The 16,138-nt window shown below is 36.1% G+C and overlaps 1 protein-coding gene across 3 annotated transcripts in view; it reads left to right on the plus strand.

Moving 5' to 3' along the window:
• LOC150086374 (lethal(2) giant larvae protein homolog 1-like) overlaps positions 1-16,138 on the plus strand; it is a 242,693-nt gene that overhangs the window by 161,778 nt on the left and 64,777 nt on the right. For all 3 annotated transcript variants that reach the window (XM_090372550.1, XM_090372551.1, XM_090372552.1), the window contains exons 11-12: positions 6,033-6,253; positions 12,808-13,017. In XM_090372550.1, the coding sequence (XP_090228676.1) occupies positions 6,033-6,253; positions 12,808-13,017 (431 nt within the window). The remainder of the gene's footprint in view (positions 1-6,032; positions 6,254-12,807; positions 13,018-16,138) is intronic.

A 16,138-nucleotide genomic window follows, 5' to 3' on the forward strand; every position in this document is an offset into this window, starting at 1 on the left:
TCATCACATTAGCTCAACAAATGTGGGCCTGAAGGATTTCATTTGTAGCTCACATGTTGGCATCGTGGTGTTTGGAATTCAGAACTAAACTGCCATTTCGAGAGAAGTTTTGGAGGATCTGAGCACTAATATTGCCACTGTGTATTGTTCCTGTCATGTTGATTGCAATGCAGTCTTTTAATCAATTGATCTAGTCATGAACAACTTGCATTCCCATTACAGTATTTGTCAGTTGGAGTATCTCTGATAAATGTGGAAAATTACTGTTGCATATGTCACACATAACAGTGAAGCCTCCTTCCACATTCTAGGAGGTATTACTGATCACACTTCCCATTAATGATATCTAACCTATTATCATTAATGAACTTTAATGAAAAATGCAAGGTCAAATAAGAATATTGAACAGCTTGTAGTATATGTTACTTAATTTTAAATAACAACACTGGTCAGGGTGTTGTTACCTTTTTAGGGAAACTAGAAAATCCTAAATTGTATGGCCACAGTATGCAGAACTTGTGCACTTGATTTTACATTATGGCCTTACTATTGAGAAAAATCAAGTGCGTGGTTGCCTTTAGCCATTTTGTATAGTAGCTATGCTGTTTGCAATGTTTATAGTTTCTCTAAAGGTAACACATCCCTGATCAATCTACTTATTTAGAAATTAAATACCATTAAAAAAAAAATAATGGTAGTGTGCACTTCTGTTTATTTTTTTTTTAATTTGGATACAACCTTTAGAAAGTTCAAGAAATGTATCCTTCTAACTGTACACTTGAATCACACTCCTGGTTCAAGCTTACATTTTTAGGCTGTAATATGGCCATACAGCAATGTCCATGAATCTTCACATAGGTCCTTGTACCTGGTAGCCTTATTTAATAACTATCACATTCTTTAGATCATGTGAATATTAAATTTTTAGAAAATTTAATGTTTAAGTTTATAAATTTAATGTTCTAGTAATTGATATCAAATATTCTCTTATTTTTAATTTTTTTATAAAAACAAAAATTAAGTAATTGCCAGCTTTGTATAGTTTTTATATACAACTTTTCACCCCAAAGAACAAGCATGTGTGCTTAATTACTGAAGAAGTTATTTGTTGACATTAGACTTCAATTTCTATATGTTATAGTTTTCAGGAAATACATGGGAAGGAAGGTTATTCTAGAAAACAAAGTGATAAATGAGGAAGAGGAAAATTTTGGTTCTGAGTTTAGCAGCACTTTTTCAAACTGGTTTTGAAGGGGGCGGGGTGAAATTACAGATGCCAATTCAGAAAAGTGCCCGTGGAAGTATTTGTAGAAAGGGCAGCAGAAACTAAGTGCTTGAGACAAAATGAAGAGACTTCATAAGAGAAGTCATTAATTAATAACTGCCCACTTTGAGTCAAGAAGCTTGAGGTTTTGGGGCACTATCCCAGATGTTAACAATATTCCATGGATGGGTGAATTTGAGATTTGCACAAATGAGTAGTTCTTTAGAAGAAATTTTTTTATTTTATTTTTTTTATGCAGTGGAAGCAATATTTGCGACGTGCTTATGCCAAGAGATTATCTCTTCTAGAAATATGAATGTCATCGAAGATGTTCATAGCAGCAACAGACTCCTTTTTTTTTCTTATTTTTCACAAAATAAGACAAGACTTATTAGAATGATTGAAGCTAAGTTTTCTTCATTGCTTTAGAGAATTACCTGGAGATCAGCATTTAAGTAACTGGCAGTGGATTTAAGGAATTGGATGGAAGGATTTGTTACCCTTTTTAGGAGCTGGCTGGATATGAGAATTTTCAAGAAGAAAAACACTGAAATAAGAAAATTTTAAAAAGATAAAGAACAAGAGTACAACTTTTGAGAACAAGTGGAGAGATCCTGTTAGGATGTGGAGCTTTCTTCCAAATATATGGGTTCATCATTCTTCTAACAGCCTTCTGTCAGGAGACATTGGAGTGTATTGAATATAACATTAGGTGGCTTTCCAGGATCACTGATATGAGTTAGAATAAAAATAGGATGCTAGTAAGGTGGCTTTTTCTTTATTTGATTATACATTACAGCTGTCTATCCCACCTAATAGAGGTGGGATTAGTGATGGACAGAAGTGCAGCCAGTAGCTTTGGTTTTTTCACAAACTGATTCAACATCAGTGGGTGGTCAGTGTACTTAACACTCTTTTATGTTGAATCAATTTTTTGTGAAATAAGTACTGGGAAAATAAAAATGGGAGGAGTACAGTCTAATTGGCTATAAGACAAAGTGGGCCAGTAAATCAAAATACTTTGATTATAATGGCCTTAAATTTCTAGATAGTGAATCCAACTTATGGATTGGTCACTCATACAGTAGCAGAATTTCCCTGAATTTATTGGATAACTGTTTTCTATTCCAGCATGTTAGAGCGATGAGATGAAGCAATACTCTTGATCAGATTTTAGCTGTGATTCTTCATGTATTCTGAATCTCTACTAGGCAGCAGCAAACATTGTATTGGATTGTTCATGTAATATTCTTTTCACTGGGACCAACTTTTCACAAATGAAAATTTTAAATAGGAAGTAATTATAGAAGCTACAAAGCTTTTTTTTTTTTTTTTTAACCAACTATGAGATATTCAAGATTTAGACCTAAATGGATGTCAGATGAACTGACTAGACTGGTGACAGAAGAAAAATGCACAGGATGATTATAAATTATCAGGGAATGCAAACCTACATAAACTAGTCTTCAGTCAAGTCATTTAAGGTGAGTTTGGAAAAATTAAGGAAACTGAGCTCTCTGGCTAAGAATATAAAAAAAAAGTAGCAAGAATTTTTTACTTATGTTAAAAATAGAAGGAAAGGGATGAATTGCATTGCTCCACTTATTATGAATGGCATTGTTACTCTTTGAATAACTTGCAAATAACAGCATTTGAGGCCTCAAATAAGGACTTTATGTTGGAGGCATTGAGTTAATGCTGTAATCAAAAATGAATTCTTTTCATTCATAAGTTCTGCCTTTTTAATAAAAGGCTGAAAATTCTATTTATTTTATCTGATGGAAGGTTCATTGCGGATAAAATTCACTTTGATATTGGTCAGTAGTAAGTTTCAGTATTTCACTATTAATTTGATAGTTGCATCTGTACTAGGTCCATTAGTATAGTCAGTCCTCATATAACACAGTAGTTGTGTTCCTAGAAGCCCTCGTGCAATGCAAAATCCTGCAATCTAAATAACAGGCCTTATAGGAAAAATAGGGTTGTGTGCTGAACACACATTTATAACCAAAATATTGCCTAATACTTTTATCTTATGCAAACTTGTTCCTGATATGTCTTGATCTAATGGATTTTGTTACACTTTGAGTAGTTCCTGCTATAAAAGTTGCTTTTATTTTCTCTGCAATTCTTTTTAATTGTTCTCAGCATTGCCCCTTTCAGGCCCGTAGCATGCACAATATCACATGTTCTTTCATTCTGCTCAAAGCATTTCACAATTTTGTATTTTTTTGAAAATTTTCTTTTTCTCTCTGAACATGCAGTATCTTCACCCTCATGCTTCCTTTTCACACTTTTCAAGTATTTTACTTATTTTTAGGGAATAAAGCACAATTACAGTATAAAAAGAACAGAAATGAGGATACATGCTTGATACATTACTCAGTAAGTGTTGCGTTCAGCTGGGGGTGATTCTGCCGCATTAGAGTGCCATTTCTTGTAACTGCAAAGCCAAACTGTGCATAAGCAAATTTGGTTAGTGTTATTTGCAACATCGTACCCCTATTTATAAATCTTGTATGATCGAAAATACACATGTTATACAATGACTGACTACACTATGATATTATAATAACACAAAAAATCAGTTAATAATTATGAAATATTCTCAATGTCTTGACAAGAAGCAGCATTTTATCACTTTATTTAATATGGTTTACCTGAACCAGATAACTGGAAAACATTGGTTAAGACTCAAATATTAAAATTTACTTAAGATCCTCCAAATACGGAGGATGCAGAAAGGTCAGGGAATGACCACCGCATATCCCCGGAGCAATATGGCCTTAGTTGCTAATGCTCCTAAAAACCATATAACAAACAAACTTAAGATCCTAATATCACAAAAAGGGAGTTGGGGCCTTACCAGGTATGGCAAAAAAGGTTTGTTAGAGTATTTTATTTTCCTGGTTTTGAATCAGTATCTCAGTTAACTACCATGAAGGTTACCTTGTAAAAATTAACTACTTTTGCAAGTTTTAAATTAAATGATTAATGATCATCATTGCTGTGGAGTATATATTAAAGTGGCAATCCTGTTTTTTTTTATCATACTATTTATTTTTTTTTGGTGGCGGAGGAGCGTAAACAGGTCAATGGCAGGAAATGCAGATTCAGTTAGAGGAAGCTACTACCAACAGGGAAAGCAATGGGGAACTACCCTGTAATATCCCAAGAAATCTAATGAGCCAGCGAGAGAAGACTAAATGAACTGGAAAAGACAAAGGTGGAGACAACTTATCAGAGGAAGTGACTAGTCACAAGACTGAGTTACTGGATGATGATTATTTTTTAGTGTGAAAATAGTATTGACCTTGAAGTTCTTAGAACTTTTTTACAGCCAACAGGATCATAGAAAATGCAAAGCAAGTTGCTTAAACAAAATTCCCTCTTCCTTATGACTAAAATTGAGCTTTTAGGTCATTGATAATTGTTTTTAAACTGAAATTTGTAAAAAATATTTGGTATAACGAACTCCACTTTATCCATAATAAAAATATCTGTATAAACTGTAAAAAAATATAAAAACCAAAACTAGCAATTTTTTAACTGAATTAAATGTCTGATGACAAAAAAAAAATTGAGGCTGCATGTTTTGTGATCCAAACAAGCTTTCCAGGATGCTCCTTTCTCCAGTACACTTCTGGTAGAGAATGCTGATGTCTTATTGAACAAATGGGATGGATTTTCTGCAAATCCAGGTTGGTTAGAATGGTTTAAGAAAAGTAATGGCATTATTTTTAAGATTGTCTGTGGAGAGTTAAGGAAGATATTGCAAGGAATGTCTACTTGACATGAATCAAAATTACCTGCTTTGTTAAAAGTATGAAACAGGATTTAGTTTTATTGCTACATGCCTGATAAAATACTTTCTTTTAATGGTGGGCAGTGTTCTGGTGATGAGAATGAAAGGGTAATGGTGATCAATGCAATGCTGATGGGTCAGAAAAACTTCCTTTGTTTGTGTTTAAGGAAAGTTTAAATTCTTGCTACTTTAAGTGTTAAAAAAAATTACCCGTAGATTACATTGCAAATAGATGCAAGGATGTGTTATCTTTTTTTCTAATTGGCTACTGGCATTGGAAAAGTGCTTCATCTGCCAAAAGAGATTGTTTTGATTATCAATTATTGTCCAGTCCATTCTGTCGACGTAAAGTTAACAGCTATAAACTGATTTTGTTTTGCTGCCAAGTGCAACCAGTATCCTGCAGCCCTGTCACCAGGGAATTGTACATAAATTTAAAGTTCTACTATAGAAAACTAATTCTGGGAAAATATCCCAGAACTAGTTTTCTGTAGTAGAATTTTAAATTTGAGTCTCATGACATCAGCTACAATAAAGAACCTTTTTCCTCCTCCCCACACTGAAATTTTTGCCATATGTATTCATTAAATGAATACATCACAGTAGATGTAAACAATACTATGACTCTGATCAGATGGACAGTGATATTATAGACAGTGTAACCCGAGAGAAGTGGAGAGAGTGATCAGACCAAGAATAATAAATATAGTTTTAAAGAGTTCTTGGTGCTGTGGATAATCATTCAACATTGATCAGTGTAAGTACTTGTAGGCTTATTCAAGCAGTGCAAGTTTGAGCATATTAATAAGCTATCCTACTACTCATGTGTGGTATTAGTAGGGTTAATAGTTGAATCATAACATCTGTGATGACAGCTTTGACATTGTGTTGCCTAATGGTATCATCTCAGTATAAAATATTTTACAACTAAGACAAATTATTCTCTTCTTTCATTATTTCTAGATTTTGACAATCCTCAAGCTCTTGTAATTCTGCTGGAGGAGGAAATCATCGTATTGGATTTAATTTCAGATGAATGGTTACCATTTCATTTGCCTTACCTTGTTAGCCCACACTCATCAGCTATTACATCATGCCATCACTGTTCAGAAGTTCCAGAGAGCCTCTGGAATAAAATTGTTGCAGTTGGTAAGGAGAGTACTGCTGGAAAGTATGCTGATAGGGTAAGTTTTTTGCAGCCAAAGAACCTATTGAAAAGTGAACTGGCTGGTTTAATATAATTTGATATATTTTTAATTATTTTCATTCTCTTGTGTAGTGTTCCATGTATATTGAGACCATAACTCAAAAATTTGATAAAAATTGCTACAAATAAACAGGTTTCTACATTAGTTTGTGCAGGACCACTTAGAGGTTGGGACAGGATGCTTAAACATTTTCATATTTACTTGCTCACAAACTTATATCACATTAGTCATCAGTATTGTTTATTGAAACTTATATGTACCTAGCTGTCTTTCATTTGGTCAGCATTTTTAACTTTGCAGTACAACTTTCACTTGAACTGCCAAGAAAGTAATCTGGTGTTAAGTGAAGTGACCAGCAAAACCATAGTGTTTCTCTCTTTTGAAGTGACATTTTCATCCTTCTGTTTATATTAAACAAGTGTACACCCTTGCACTTCATTAGTGCAAGTGTGTACTTATATATATTGAATTGAAAGCCTTTTTTTTTTGCTGAAGTTTTCTATTGAAAGCTTTTTCCAGATCTGAAAGAACATTATTTAATTTTTTTTATTAGTATTAGCCATATATTGAAAAGTCTCAGGCTTTTGCTGCAGTAGCCAAAAAAAAAGTTTTCTTCTTTAAGTTATTTATCCAGCTGAACTTGATTTCCTTAAGTAATCAGTCTTTGTACACCCATGGTTTGGTAACTTCCACTAATTAATAACTCTAAAGGCTAAAACAAAACTTCTGTACGATCCAGTCTAAACCTCTCCTACTTGAATTTATGGTACCTAGTTTTGGAATCATAACAGTGAAAATTTTGCCTCATTCATTTTACTTTCTCCTTTCAGATCCTTGTAGATCTTAATTAAGGCCTGTAAGGTTACCAAGCTCTATGGCCCACATTCAAAGTCTGTTTTCATACTGGATATCCTTCTGCCAATTTCATCAGGCATATTATCAGTCTTTGGATCCTTTCAAGGAGTTGTCCTTTTTTCAGGTGTGGTCTTAGAATTGCCTTGTACAGTGGGAGTATAACCTCCTTATCTCTACAAGCAAATTTCAGATGGTTCAATGCATTCTTACTGCTTCCCTCAAAATTCCTGTGTATATGTCACAAACTCCAGGAGCCTTGCTTGTTTTTAAGCACAAATATCAATGCAAAGAAAATGTTTAATTCATTTGTAATATCAGCTGAATTTTCTAAGACTTACAACTGATTACACATGAGTCCTATCTGATTTGTTTTTTCTTTGTATTCACATATGTGAAACACCTTGTTCCCAATCCTTTGTTCTTAGCCAGTGATTTCTCATAATCAGTTTTAGCCAACATAACCTTTCTGTGGTATTATTACAGCTCAGATTGCAGCTGTTTTAAGCATCAGTACTTTTTTTGCATCATTTTCAACTTCCAATGCTATGTTTTTCTGAATTATTAAATTAGCTAGCCCATTATTCATCCTTCTTGACATCCACCTCTTCATGCTCTATTTTAATGGTGTATACATTATGGCTTCTGTGACTATTGCTTTTTAAAGATATTCCATAATTTTAATAGTTAACCCATGTATTTTCTGTCTGCTATCTTAACCAGTTGATAAGAGTTCAAATAGCACCTTGAGCTGTTGTAGTTTCCTTTCCTGAAATTAAGACTTTTCCTTTTCTTTGCCTCTAACAACTGCACCCCCATCATCCAACTGCAAACTGGGATCACTCCTGCTAAAGGTTCCTGTATTGTCAGCCATATGTCATCTGCTTCATACGTGATGATCAAGTCTAAAATGTTCTTGCCCCCTAGTGCTTTTCCTAACACGTTGATACAAATCATGTAGTTAATTTAAAAATTTTGTCCACTGGCAAGTTTTCCTCATTTTCTCCAGTCAATAAGGAGAAAATTGAAATTACCCATAGCAAGATATTCACCGTTGCTCATTCATTCCATTTTTGTGTAGAGCCTTCTGTTGTAATCTTTAGAATGTTCTGTGCTGTAGATTAGATTACTCCCACTCACTTTGTTTCCACCTTATACCCCACACACATTCTCTATTAGCATGCATAACTTCAGAATTTGTGAAAGCTTTTGTTATTCTTGGACTTCTTTTGATAAGCATAACTCCAACACCCCTTTTATCTTCCCTGTCCATCCTAAATACATTGTAGATACCATGGTGAGACTCGTCATCCACTATTTTTGGGTGCCATCAAGTTTTCATTAGCCTTATTATGCCAATTTGTCTTAATCACAAGCTTTACTTGATCCATATTATCAGATGTACATGTCTATATTACACCTGCACCCCCCCCTTCAAACTAGCAGTTTTCCTGATCCCCTAAGGTATCCTTGATATTGTCAAAGACCCTGGCACCACTTTTTTTTTTCAAATCTATTCCATTTCTCCAAAATAGATTCCTTTTACCTGTAAGTGCATGTCATGGCATTAATCCCCTCAAAGCCTTTCAGAATCCAATGCCTGAGCAGAATTGCAGACACATTCTGACTTAACTCATGATATATTTTCAGCATGCTTCTGTATTTGTGCAATAATATACATTGCATAATGTACATGTATTACCACCTCTTGTAATGTACAACAAATTACACGGGCATACCACTTTTCCTTCTCTTCCCTAACTACACTTGACCAACTACTGTTATTAGTAATATGTCCTCTGCCATTTGAGGAATTGACCCCCCCCCCCCCCCACCAGAAACAGATTAGTGTGTCCATACCAGGTTATAAAAAGCAAGTAGTCAGATACCAAGGATAGTATGTTTGTGCAATTCATCAAAAGAATAGTCACTGTTATGATAGTTGACATGCACCAGATTCACCATTAGAGGTATTGCAGTACTGCTTTAGTGTTTTTCAGACTTGAGTAACAAACACTTGGAATGGGTAAGGAATTGGCAGAATACTTTGGAATGGATATAAAAAAATTGGTAGGACATCAGATATAGTGGGAGTCTCTCTTCAAAATGCAACAGTTCACCCAAGAAAATGCCTTCTCCTTCCCAGAAAACGGCCATGATTTTTCTTGCTGAAATTTTTTGAATTTCTGCATTCATGGAAAGTCTTTATGCTTTTTTGTTAGTGATTAATATTTATGCTTTTGGATATCCTAACCTAGATCTCATTGCTGGTCACTATCCTTCCTAATGAGTCTCCCTCTCTAAATCCTATAGAAATGTTGATTGCACTTGCCACTTGTTTTGCCCTGTAAGCATTGATCAACTGTTTGGTACACATCTGGCACACTATTTGTGATAGTACAGATGTTATTTCACAGCTTCATGAAACAGTGACCTTCAGATATCTGGGGAACTTATAGAAATTGGGAATTGTTCACTTTCTACCCTCCTGAATTCTTTCATCAGCTCTCTGGATAGGTGGTCTTCCGTTTTTGTTTATTTCCTACACCAGTCCTTCATAACATTTTCTCTAAGTGTTATTGAATTTTAGTAAGTCCAAACATTTCCTGGTATTTAAAAAAAAAAAATCTTGTCTGGCAGGATTTTCAGTAGGAACACACACTAATTGCTAACTTGTGCTGTATTAGCTAACTGCTAGCCATAGTATGACCTGGTCATGTTTGTCCACCCCCCCCCCCTCTCCATACACAACATACTTTCTTGTGTGTAAGGTTCCAATATGCACTGGATCTTTGCCTTGTATATATGTATATGCAGCTTTTTAAATAAAGGGATTCAAATTACATAACAGTAACTTGTTAATATGTATGGTTTTTATTTCAAAGTGTAAAATGCTAATTTTTGCAGAATACTTAAAACAGCTTGTAGAACTCAGATGCTCCACAGAATTGTGGTTGAAAAACATTTAGGTTACCAAGGAACTGAACAATTCAACATCCAGCCAATAACAGTCCTGTGGCTAGAGACAGTTTGTTGATGTGTGTGGGTGATAGAAGATAAGTATTGTGTAGTCTAACAGATAGGCCACAATTGTCTCAATGACAGGATGGGTACAAGATCATTACACAAATGATATGAGGTACATTCAAAAATTTGCTGGAATTTTACTATAAGAGTTTGAACAGTTGGACTAACAAACTTTGAAACATTCTTTAATTTTTTCTTTAAACACATTTAAGACTGCTTTGGTGTTTTTTTTTTTTTTTTTATATGTCATCTGCTGTAGTGACACAATGACCCTGAAGCCCCATTTTCAGTTTAGATAAGCCAGAAGTCAAATAGTACAAGGTCAGGGGGAGTAGGGAAGCTGCTTCATGAGTGGTGTGTTTTTTTTTTTTTTTTTTTTTTTTTCACTCCAAGAGCTGCTTAACTGCCATCACCTTGTAACTGAATGCATTGTCCTGGTACATGATCCTGCCATCCTTCCATTTTTAAGGATGACTTTGCCTCACTTTCTTATGCAAGCATTGCAAAACCTCAGTGTAGTAAGCAGCAACAATGTTTCTCTCCATAATCATAAATTCTTGGTGCACTATGCACTCAGTGGAGAAACAAGGATGTCATGTTTTTTTTCGATGGCCTCATTGAAAAACGATCAACATGACTGACATTGGATTTTGTTGCCCAAGACTTTTTAGGGCTGTGGGGAATTTGTGTACCATTTGGATGATTCCACCTTGGTCTCGGGAGTTGTAGGTGAAAACTCAACTTTCCTCCCCAGTGACCACTTTTCTTAGGCATCCCAGACCCTGTGTAGATTTTTCAAACAAATTGCCTGTGATTGTTTTCCTCCAATCAATTTGATCAACAGCAAGCATGGAACAACCTTTGCACATGCCAGGTACATCCTTAAACATTGTCAGGATTATGTACTGAGTCTACAGACAGTCCAACTTCATGAGCAATTTAAACAATAGTCATTCACCTATCATTTCACATAAGTTCCTTCACTTTCACGATGACATTTTGTGATGTCAAAGGTGCATACACAGAGGTTGAGGTGACACAGACAGGAAACACATCTATTGTTTCCTGTCTGTGTTAAAAAGATTAAGCCACTCAGACTGCTGCTTTTCTTCAAAGCCTCATCTCTATAAACTTTATATAATGTTTGCAGTATCTCCATAGCACTTTTCCCAAGTTTAAAGATGTTGGCACACTGTTTAAGCTGCAACATTCTGCAATCAGTTAGCTGTGACAGGTGAGTGAAGTGGATGAACCAGTTTCCACTTGGCATGCGTGTGCACAGAGGTCAACTGCAATGCCTCACAGAAGCTTATAGCTGTAGCACAAACCTTTTAAATACCAGTGCGCAATTTCAGGAACTTTTCAAATCCACTGTATTGGATTGCAGAGTGATGTATTCCTCATCAGCAGGTGGCCTTGCTGGGTTTCCACTCTTCTGAGCTGAAAAAAACAAGCAGCTGATTATAGTAGGGAAAGGAACACTGACATGATGTTTTGAGGGGTGGAAAAGGTCATGTGATCTGACTAAATACTGGTTCCAGTTTGTTCTGATACATGACTGGGTGGGGTGACAGTAGTATGAATCGGTGGACCCATTGTGCCAACACTACAGGTCAGTGTTGTGAAGGTGTGGGGAGTGTTTACATGGTACTCAGTGTTAACGTGATACTTTAGCATTGCAGAGTAGGCAACATCCCTTTGTACTTGATTTTATCTATCTGATAATGATTACTTCCAGCAGGATAACAAAGCAAATTTTTTTTTGAGAATGGTTCTAGGAGTATTAAGAGTGCCTTCATTGTGGTTTATTTACCTGCATTTATTAAATGGATTCTGTCTTATTGACATCTGTGGAATTAGGAGGAATGAGTTTGTTTACAACAAGATTTGCCACCATTCAAGCTGTGTGCCCAGTAGAATACCATTGTTTACCAATGGTATTGGTAAAATACCATTCCAGTATACCATTGTGTCTATACTGGAATGGTATTTTATATGTGGATGCAATATTCCAGCAATGTTGCTGGAATATTGCATCCACATCTTAAGGGCTACAGAAGTCACTACTTGTTATTAGGTTGGTATCTATAAGGTCTGACAAACTGGCTTGTGTATCTCAAACTTCAGAACAGCAATAAATGAAACAATTTTTAAATTGACCAAAGAGTTAGACAGCCAGACAAGATTGCTTCCTGTTGTTTTTATCATTTGGGTACAGAAGTAGGGCACTAGTTCAATGCAAACATTGAAATAGTTTTAAAAAATAATGCTTCTGTGTTAGGTTTTTCTTTGCCCTCTGGAAGTTAATTATTTTCAGGGAACAAAGTTGTTCCTCCCATGAGACAGGGTTCGGGCTCTTTTAGGAACAACTACATTTTTCCATGAGTTGACCTAAAGTAACTAATTTCAAAGTTAAACTCAAGGTAACTGTTTTTACTGGTTTCAAAATTGATTCCATCAGACAATAGGTAGTCTCAATTAGCAGCTTCATGCTGAGGGTATTTTTTATTTTTTTAACACAATTGTCTGCAAGTAATGATTTTTGGAATATTGATAGTCTTGGATTTGTCATATAGTGTATCAATACATGCGGAGTATAGTAATTCAACAGTTTTTAAAATCTGACTTTCTTTCATTTTTGAAATCTTTAGGAATGGCCTATAACAGGAGGTCATGTCACAGGTACTATTAGAACATCTCAAGATATGTTAATAACTGGACATGAAGATGGTACAGTGAGATTTTGGGATATTTCAGGAGTGTCTATAAGCCACTTGTATACAGTTCACACATCAAAGATCTTTGTTACAGATGATCATGATGAAAACACAGGTGATGAGGACTGGCCTCCTTTCCGCAAGGTAAGTAGTCATCTTTCCTACAATATTGTTATCAGTAATAGCATTTAATCAGATAACAGGCTGATCAGCACCTGTAAGGGGGGGGTACCCAACCTCTTTTGGCTAGGAGCTAAAACTGATAAAATGTGAAGGTTGTGGCCAAAATGAGGGTTATGGCTGGTCAAGCCACAAGAACAGTTCCTTACAACTGTTACACTTTTTTTTCACAATAGGATTTAATTCATTATTCAGTGTGTATGTTTACAGTTAATATTTTACATTTTAATAATTAAATATAAAATTATTACACTTATGTAACACTAATAACTTTTTTGCATGGTTTTAATAATATTGTTAGCATTGAGGAAGGCAAATAAAAAAAACTACAGAAAAATCAAATATTACTGAAACTGGATTTTCAAAAGTCAGTGTGACAAACTGGTTTTAAATTTGGAGTACATGACACTTTAATTTGTGTGGTTGCAGGCCACACAGTATAAAGGAATGGGCTACTGATTGGACACTCTTTGTGAGATATGCCACTATTGAATTGAGGGGGGGCGGGAATTTTTTTTATGTGAACCCCAAACAAGAGAGGTATTAGAACCTATAGTACTGTGCTTGGGTTGGGTGTTGAGAAGACGAAAGAAGATATTTGTTGACATTGGACTTAACTTCTGTAGATTGTAATTTTCAGGAAATACGTATGAAGGAAGGTTGTTCCAGAAAACGGCAGTTGAATGAATAAATGAGGCAGATGAAAAGTTGGTTCTGTGGGTTTGAAGTTGGACAGTAAATGGATGTTGGCTGGTGGTGGCATGTGTTCGAACTGTTTTGAAAGAGAGAGCGGGAATTATAGAAGGCAATTCAGAAGAACAGTGCCCATGGAAGTATCTGTAGAAGAGGCATGCAGCAGAAACAGTGCGTCTATGAGAAAGCAAGTGGAGAGACTCTGTTAGAGATGAATCATTAATTAACCTAACTGCCTTCTTCTGAATGGAATCAAGAAGCCTGAGAGAGGTTTTGGGGGCACCACCCCAGATGTGGGAACAATATTCCATGGCAGGGCGGATTTGCGATTTATACAGAGTAAGTAGCTGTTTGGAAGAAAAGTAACGCCGAGAGCAAAAGAGAAAACAGTTTTTTAGATGCAGAGGAAGCAATATTTGTAATGTGCTTGTGCCAAGAGATATTAGAAGTCAAGAGAGATTAAGAGATTAGAATGATATCTCTTTTGGGGTAATCCCCAAAAGAGATATATCATTTTGCCTAGAAATCGGAGTGTCACTAAAGATAAGCATAGGAGCAGAAGAATCCTTTTTGCGAGATATAAGACAAGACTGAGTTTTAGAAGGGTTGACGTCAACTAAGTTGCCTTTGCCCCACTGGAGAATTATCTGGAGATTGGCATTTAAGGAATCGGCAGCAGATTTTCGAGAAGTTGAAGCTGATTGAGCAGGACAAGGTTTCTCAAAATGGAAAGTTGAATGCAATGTGCTATCATCGGCAAAACTATGGATAGGATTTCCAGTCAATGGAAGAAGGTCATTGATATACAAGAGGAAAAGAGTGGGGGAAAGAACTGAACCTTGGGGGACACTGGCATTAGTGGAGAAGTTAGAAGACAGAGCCATCTACCATCACCCTCAGTGAGCGATCAGAGAGAAAACTGGATAACCAATTACTAAAAACAGTTGGCAAACCATAAGATGGAAGCTTGTTTCGAATACCTTTATGCCAAACATGATCAAAAGCCTTTGAGATGTCCAGAGCAACTACTTGTTTCACCAAACCTTTCCATTGAATTAGTCCATAAATGGGTAACATAAGCCAGAATATCACCAGTGGATCGACACTGACGGAATCCATACTGGCGATTGTTGATCAGACGAAGGTTTCTAGGTAGTTTAAGAGTTGGCAGTTAATTGATTTCTCCATTACTTTAGAAAGAGTAGAATTAATTGCAATGGGACAATAATTGGATGGGAGGGATTTGTCACCCTTTTTAGGAACTGGCTGGATATGAACAAATTTCCAAGCAGAAGGAAAAACACCTTTGGAATAAGAAAGTGAAAAAAGGCGGCAAAGAGTAGGAGTAAGTTCAGGAGCACAGGTTTTGAGAACAAGTGGAGAAATACCATCAGGACCTGGAGCTTTCTTAGCATCAAGATTCATCAAAATCCTTCTGATATCCTTTTGACAGAAGACCACAGGAGGCATTGAATGGACCGTGTTAGGAATGGTGGGAGGTGTTTTACCAAGATCATTAATACATGACGTGGAAGAAAAATGGGATGCTAGCAGGTCAGCTTTACCCTTGGCTGAAGTGACAACAGAACCATCTGGTTTGGACAGAGGTGGGAGCAGAGATGGGCAAAAGTTGCAGCCAATAGCTTTGGCAAGAGACCAGAATGCTTGGCTACCATTAGGGCAAGAAGCAAGTTTTCTACTCTTAGCCTGTTCAAACTCTAGTTTGGACTGAGTAATAACTGCTTTACAATTGTTGCGAGCTTTGGTGTAGGCAGAAAATGAAACTGAAGAATTAGAAACAAGCCAATTACGATATGCAACATTCTTCTCTTGGACAGCCTTAGCACATTTATTGGAAAACCAAGGTTTAGATAAAGGAAGAGATTTTAAAGTGGAGTGTGGAATCAAGGATTCCATTCCTGCAAGAATAATTTCACTGACACAATCTGAGCAAACGTTGACATCAGAAGTTTTGAAACAGTAATCTGACCAAGGAAAAGAAGAAGTCTCGCAGGTCATCCCATTTTGCATTCTTGTAATGCCAAACAACACGAGGTTGGGAATAGCCATGAGATAAAGGTTCCATTGGAGAAGAGACAATCACCAAGTTGTGATCTGAAGTGCCTAAAGGACCTCTCACTTCGACCGTGTACTTAGAAGGGTTGTTTGTGAGAAAAAGATCAAGCGTATTGGCTGTATGATTAGGATTGTCTGGTATTCTTGTAGGTAAGTGAATAATCTGTGCTAGGTCATTAGTAATTGCAAAAGCCTCAGCATCTCGACCTGCTGGGTCGGTGTGACTGGAAAACGGAAGCCAGCTGGAGTTGCGAACATTAAAATCACCAAGGAAAATTACCTCGCTGTTAGGAAAGTTGGACTGGAGAAAGTCAAG

This window comes from Mastigoproctus giganteus, chromosome 4 (genome assembly GCF_048544385.1).
Source record: "Mastigoproctus giganteus isolate SK-2022 chromosome 4, ASM4854438v1, whole genome shotgun sequence".
In the NCBI taxonomy this organism is placed as follows: domain Eukaryota; kingdom Metazoa; phylum Arthropoda; class Arachnida; order Uropygi; family Thelyphonidae; genus Mastigoproctus; species Mastigoproctus giganteus.